Raw genomic sequence first — 7,479 nt, forward strand, 5'->3', positions numbered from 1 at the left:
TTGCAGAGTAGCCCCTGGAGATCATCAGAGGTTGCCATTGTTTCTAGATTCCCCCGTGCCATCTTTGGCATGTGATTTTCTTTTATCTTCATGCTCACCAGATGGCCGCTATACCTCATCACATGCACAATCCAGTCAAGAGGAAGACTCAAAGAATAAGTTTGTTGAACTCATCTTCTTTCAATGAAATTTCCAAAAAGGTCCAACCAGCAACTCCCATTTAGGTCTCATTGGACAGGACTGTGTCAACAGGGCCACTCTTGGCTGCCAAGGAGGTTAGCTCAAGTCCTGTAGCTATGCACATTGCCACCCAGGACAAGAATACAGTTCTGTTAGAAACAAAGAAGGTGAGGGTGGAAATTGTCTAGGCATCCAGCAAATCCTAATCATAATCTATGTTCCTAAATGAGTTGTTTTGCTACAACCTCTAACTATTCAACTGAAGTTCATGATTGTTCAACCCTAAAGCCAATTCCCAAGACAATGAACAAACACCAACAGGAAATAGACTCTTAAAGTAAGACACTCCCACATAAAAAGAAAGAACAGATGTAGGTCAGGAAGGCAATGGTCATGGGAAATCCTTCCAGAGAAGAGAACCTGGGATGATGAACAAGGAACTAAGCAGGAAGTCCTTGCTGTCCCTGCCCAGCTGCTTTATTGCATGAGCTGTGGACCAAGAACTACTCTTCTGCTCTATGCCATCCTTCCCTTTCCACAAAGGCATTTGTATTGAAGCTACCCCAATCTCTCTCACCATTGTGAAGTGAGTATGTTAGAAGTCAATGGTTGATGCATCACTGAGGTCACCAGATCCCGAGGCCCCTGGTCAGGAGCTGATAGAGAAGATTGGCATCAGTCACAGAACTGTTCTTAGCGTCTGACACAAAAACTGGACGGCACTGTGTTCTTTCCCTTTCTGGGTAAATGAGTGTATTTCCTATAAGATGAGCATATGTAAAACTATATGGACAGAAATAGGGATATGTATAATCAGGGTGAATGCCTCCTTTCTCCCTTCTTAGCAGGAATTCCCCAGCTATGTCTTTGAATGGAAAACTACCCCAAGTGGAAGCTCCAGTGACCATATTCTCTAACTACAGTGAATGATTCTGAGATGAGCAACTAGTGCTGTTCTTGAGACCCAAGAAGATGTTTGCTGGTGCCAAAAGATCGTGTGTGTGTGTGTGTGTGTGTGTCGGATGGCAATAATCAAAAAGGTAAACAATCAAAAGTGTTGGTAAGGATGTTCAGGAACTAGAAAGCTTACACACTATTGGTGGGAATGCAAAATGGTGTAGCCACTTTGGAAAATAATTTATAAGTTTCTTAAAATGCTTAACAGAGAGTTACCATAAAACCAGTTGAGTCAAGGGCATCCCCAGGGGCTGCCGGAACCAGGGGCTTGGTCGCCATGTTGCTGTTTTACCCAAGCTGCGGGAATGGGCTGATAGTGGAAGAGGGGAAACGCTGCCACCACTTCGCCTGCAATACCTGCCCCTACGTATACAATATCACCCGCAAGGTAACAAATCGGAAGTATCCCAAATTGAAAGAAGTGGATGACATGCTTGGAGGAGCTGCTGCTTGGGAGAACGTTGACTCCACTGCAGAGCCATGTCCCAAATGTGAGCATCCACGTGCCTACTTCATGCAGCTTCAGACGTGCTCTGCTGATGAACCAATGACCACCTTCTACAAGTGCTGCAATGCCCAGTGTGGACATCGCTGGAGGGATTAGGGGCCAGGTTGGCCCAGCAGCATGCACACCTGGTTCTGTGGGACTGTGTCCTGCATTTTGAGGGCTATGGGCCTTTAATAATGTGACAGAAAGCCAACCCTTTGGGGCAAAGAGACTGGAAGTGTGGTCATGCAGTCCATTTGCCAGTCAGAGTGAACAACTTCATTTATGTCTGTGTGTGGAGTTTTTGTGCCTGAGAGGAACATCCCTCAACTATGTCTACCCTGTTTAAGGTCCAGATTGTTTATCTTAACATGTTTCAAGCAATTGACATTCCTACATCTTCTCTTGCTCTTCAGTATTTATACAAATAATAAAGCAAGAAGTATTCACTTAAAAAAAAAAAAAAAAAACAGTTGAGTCTACTCCAGCTGATGGCAACCCCATGCACATCAGAGCATAACTGTGTTCCACAGGGCTTTCAATGACTGGGTTTTTTTTTGCAAGTAGAACACCAAGGCCTTTCTTTCAAAGCACTTCTGGGTAAAGTTGAACCTCTGATCTCGAAGTTAGCAACCAAGTACATTAATCATCTGCATCATTCAGAAACATCAGAAATACCATACTGCTGTTGTTGTTAAGTATTGCGGAGACAGTTTCGGCTCACAGCGACACTGTATAGGGTTTCTGAAGGAACTGCTGGTGGTTTTGAACCGCCAACCTTGTGGTTAGTACTCCAGTGCTTATCCTACACTGCCACACCAGGACTCTCACTCTTTGTTGGAATTCTACCCAAGAGAAATGAAAGTATATGTCCACACATGACTTATATGTCAATGTTCATAGCTGCACTATTTGTAAGAGCCAAAATGTGAAAACAATCCAAATGCCCACTGACTGCTGTATAAGTAAACAAAACAATAATTATTATATATAACTAATAATATGTAACCATGGCAATGAAACAATATACGATAGGATGAGTGTAAAGCTAATGTTCTCCCATGTAAACTATCACATAATTCACAATAAAACATTTAAAATCATAATAATAATATGTAACAAAGTACCTATATGTGACATTATAAACATTATGCTAAATATATCAGTCATAAAAGGTCACACATTATATGATTCCATTTACATGAAATGGCCAGAATAGGTAAATCCATAGAATCTGAGAATAAATTAATGATTGCCTAGATCTTGAGACAGGAGGGCTGGGGGTGATGGCTAAAAGTAAAGTATTTCTTGATGGAGCAATGAAATGTTCTAAATTTCAATTGTGGTCATGGTTGCATAGCCCTGTAAATATACTAAAAACCATTGAACTGTACACTGAAAATGAGTGGATTTTCCAGTATGGAAATTACAGTTCAATAAATCTAAGGAGGAGGAGCAGATGTCTGCTGTATCGAGCCGTCAAACTCTGCCAAGTGAAGCCATCCTGGAGACAAGAGGCCAGTCTTCAACCTCAGGCACTGTGCTTTGGGTTCACATTCACACAGCTAGGCTTCTTGATGATGTTGCTATGTGCCATCGAGTCAGTTCTGACTCATAGCAACCCTGTATAGGGTCTCCAAGGAGCAGCTAGTAGATTTGAACTACCAACCTTTCAATTAGCAGTCCAGTGTTTATCCAACAGTGCCACACAGGACTCTGGGCTTCTTGATATATTGATTACATATAGAATTTGACTCTGTTTTAGCAGCCTGTAGCACTGAACAAGATTAGCCAGAGCTTCCTAGAGGAAAAGGAGTCCCTTTTGGAGTGAGTTTGTTGAGACCGGCAAGATTGGAGAGTGAATTTGGCAAGAGGAACAGATACAACTATAGTTTCCAACCAGAAAATGCAACACAAGCAAACATACTCAGAAAACAACAGGGTAAATTATATGAAAAAATGCCTACCCATGGATCCCCAGACTTGGATATGGCCATATTAACCTTCTGTCTGAGTGTTCAGGGAGGAAAATTTAGAGTCTGTGTCTGACCTGCTTTTAGAAGGGCTTGTTCCCCAGGTATGGAGTTGCAGTCACTGTGTAATAAACGGCATCATCCAAACAGGCAGGGAACTCATGTGGGCATCAGCCTGTCCTAAAAGCAAGGGCCTGGGCTGCATACGTTCCAAGTACATGAAGCCCATCCCCATCCATCCATCTTCACACCTGAGAGAGAGAAAGTGCAGTAACAAGCGTCTTGATATATATTCCTCTACAATCTGGTTATGAGGTTATCAAGCAAGAAAGACGCCCCAAGGGAATGTGTACGCTTTTTTCATAGAAGAAACTGTGAGTAAATAGCTGGAATTTATCTTGAGGGAGATAATAGAAGCACTTTTTTAAAATGTTGGAAAAAACAATATTTTTCCCCAGAGCATTAAAAGCTCTTCCAGGTTTCGATCATGTTTCTCATTAATGGGCCTCCCAGCCAGATTCATCTTAGGTATAGGGGACAAGAAAGGAAGTGGATCTGCCTGGTCAGTCTTTTTAATACAAGTCAAGGTGAGTCACTCCAAAACCAACTTCCATTTCTGCCCAACCTAAAGCCTCTTGGAAAGAGGCCAAGGGTATTCACTGCCCATGACCTTGGGGACCTTGGAAAACTCTGAAAGGTGTCTAAGTTTGTCTATCTGCTGAATATGTCTTCACTCTCTTGGTGAGGGACATTGGCCCCTTTGCCTGCACAAATGTGAATACTAAATGTATTTACTTTACTTACCTATTTGTGTAAGAGCTCTCTTTGCTGGCTGAGACAGAAAGTCAATGGAATAATGGATATGACAGCACTTTGTGAACAAAGAGGCTTTGGGTAGGGGTGCAGGGGAAGTGGCAGGGGCAAAACTGTATTGAATCCATTCATGTACTATGTATTCTTCATTCAGTTACTTTATGAAATCCTTTAAAATCTCTAAGAGGTAGGTGAATTTCCATTTACATATGGAGAAAGTTGAGCTTAGTTGCCATCGAGTCATTTCCAACTCACAGCTACCCTATGAACAATCAGTGTCAGATTACCCAATAAGCAAGGTAGCATGTGCTTATTTAACTACTCTGTAGTGATCAATTCCACATTATTTTCACCACATTAAAGATTCTGCTTCTAGGTATGGCTGGCATCTATCTCTCTCCCAACCCTACAGAATCAAAGACTCTTTTCAATCTTCAATCCCTGACAGGGGTGGGGTAACCTGTAAGCAAAGTAAGCATGAGTTTATTTGTGCTTAATTATTAATCTGTAGCAAAGAGTTTCACATGTTTTCCCTCACACAGTGAGAGTTCACAACATGTGAAAATTACAAAAAGATGAAACTGTTCACTATAGAATGGAAAGTCAGCACAAGTAAATTCTTGCTTACTTTGCTTATTGGGCGATCCCCCTCTGTGTACAACAAAACAAAATGCTAGCTGGTCTTACAACTTCTTCACAACCACTGTTATGATTGTGCCCATTGTTACAGCCACTGTATTAATCTAGCTCATTGAGAGTCTTCTTTTTCCCAACCCTCTACTTTATCAAGCATGATGTCTTTCTCTAGGGACTGGTCCCTCCTATACATAAATATGTATACATATCTGATATGTATACATATTTGATATGCATACATATATTTATATGTATACATATAAAAACTATGCATAACTATGTATACATATATGATATGTATACATATTTGATATGTATGTATATATCATATGTGTATATATGATATGTATACACATCTAATATATACATATGTATACTAATGTATACATATAAATATGTATCGTATGTGTATATTATATGTAAACACACATATGTTGTTGTTTCCACTGAGTTGGCTCAGAATTATGGTGGCCTTCACCAAACTTGCTGTCACTGAGTGGATTCCCACTCATAGCAACCCTACCACACAGGGCAGAACCGCCCAATGATATTGCTAAGGCTGTAATCTTTAAGGAAGTAGACTAGCATATGTCTCTCTCAAGAAGCACCAGGTGGGTTCGAACCATCAGCCTTTTTGGTTAATAGCCAAACACTTTAGTCATTGCACACCATCAGAGCTCCTGACCTGCTATATAACACAACTAAAGGTTGCTCAGTCCTTCATCATTTTCATGGGTCCATTGTTACAGATAGGGAGAGATATGCACCATTTAGTTCACAAATAGCATGCGCTCAGAAATAGCAAGAACATAAAATGCACATAGCACACATGAGAAACTAACATGCGAGAGGTTGTGAGGTTTGGAAGAAAACATACATTGTTGTTATTGTTTAGTGCTGTCGAGTCGGTTCAGACTCATAGTGACCATACATCGCACCCTGGTGGTGACTGTGTGCAGTTAATTTTTAAGTTAATAATTTTGTATGGCCCACAAATGATGCTACAAATATCCAAATAGCCCTTGGAAGAAAAAAAAAGATTCCGAGGATTGGCTGATGGATTTGAACCACAGACCTTGCGAAACAGGTTGCCAGGAGAAACATTCTGGGGATGGGGAGAGGCTCAGAGCAGCGGATGGCACAGAAGGAGCTCAGTGGTCCCTACTCTGGAGCAGAAGAAGTGGTCCAGTGTTTATCCTACAATGCCACAAAACATACAGTAGGTATGTTACTTGTGTAAAAATAGAGTCAACAAACTTGATTTTGAGAAATATATAGGTATATGTCACAAAATGAGGTTTGATATTTCACAAAACAAAATTTATTCTTACTAAATATGATGCACTTTTTTTTAAGTTTTTATTGTGAATTATGTGATAGTTTACATGAGAGAACACCAACTTTACATTCATCCTATCGTATTTCATTTCATTATAATGATTACAATCCCCTCCATGCATCATCAAACAACCAAAGGATACATCCCCAAGCCTGCCCCCTGGCTGCCAGCACAGAGTCCCTCTCCCTCCCTGAGTCCAGGGTCCCCAACTACTCCACTAAATATGATGCACTCTTATTATTTTCTATTTTATTTTTGTTTGTTTGCTTTTTCAATGCTGGTCACAGCCTATTAACTGATGTCACTGACCTAATGGGTTTGTAAACTTCCCATCTAGAGAGTCTCTGGCAACCACTCCAGCTGTGACACCTGATGATTCTTTATCCAGCGTCTTCTGCTCCAGAGTAGGGGCCACTGAGCTCCTTCTGTGCCTGCTGCTGCTCTGAGCCTCTCCCCATCCTGGTAACCTGTTTCACACGCACATTACCTTCCTGAACCACCAAGATTAAATGACTTGCTCAAGGTCACAGCATCAATAGCTGGAGTAAGGACTTTAATCTGTGCAGCATGACTGCAGTTCAGTACTATTCCATGCTGCCATCTGCCTGTGGAGACTGGCACCCTCCATCCTGGAAAAGCATCTCCATCCTGGAAAGACTGCCCTCTATCCCACCTTCCTGGAGGCTGCTAAACCAAACCTATTGCTGTCAAGTTAATTCTGCGCTTTTCTCCTGGCCCTTCTGATTCTAGCTCTCCACGCCTTTCAATACTTCCTCCCCAATCTGTCTCCAATATCTGTGTGCACCTTGGTCACATATGTGTTTGGGGATGACATTGTTGTTGTTGAGGTCCATCTAGTCAACTCTGACTCATAGCAATCCCATGTGACTGTGTTATAATAATTATAGAAACAGACCACTAGGTCTTTCTCCCACAAAGTGACTGATGGGTTTGAAACACCAGTTTTTCAGATAGCAACCTCTTGTTTAACCATTGTACCACCAGAGCTCTTTGTATGAGGGTGAAGTTCAGGTATGTCCTTCCATTTTGATCTTCCTTATCTACAATTCTTGTCCCCATAGGTGTAGACGTTC

The 7,479-nt window shown here is 41.5% G+C and overlaps 1 protein-coding gene across 1 annotated transcript; it reads left to right on the forward strand.

Annotated features, from left to right (window-relative positions):
- The first annotated feature begins 1,412 nt into the window (after nt 1-1,412).
- On the forward strand, nt 1,413-1,756 carry LOC102821081 (DNA-directed RNA polymerase III subunit RPC10-like). Its single transcript, XM_006833847.1, has one exon. It carries the CDS (start codon nt 1,415-1,417, stop codon nt 1,739-1,741), a length of 327 nt encoding a protein of 108 aa, XP_006833910.1. The 5' UTR covers nt 1,413-1,414; the 3' UTR covers nt 1,742-1,756.
- The last annotated feature ends 5,723 nt before the right edge of the window (nt 1,757-7,479 follow it).

Source organism: Chrysochloris asiatica, unplaced genomic scaffold, assembly GCF_000296735.1.
Source record: "Chrysochloris asiatica unplaced genomic scaffold, ChrAsi1.0 scaffold00008, whole genome shotgun sequence".
In the NCBI taxonomy this organism is placed as follows: Eukaryota; Metazoa; Chordata; class Mammalia; order Afrosoricida; family Chrysochloridae; genus Chrysochloris; species Chrysochloris asiatica.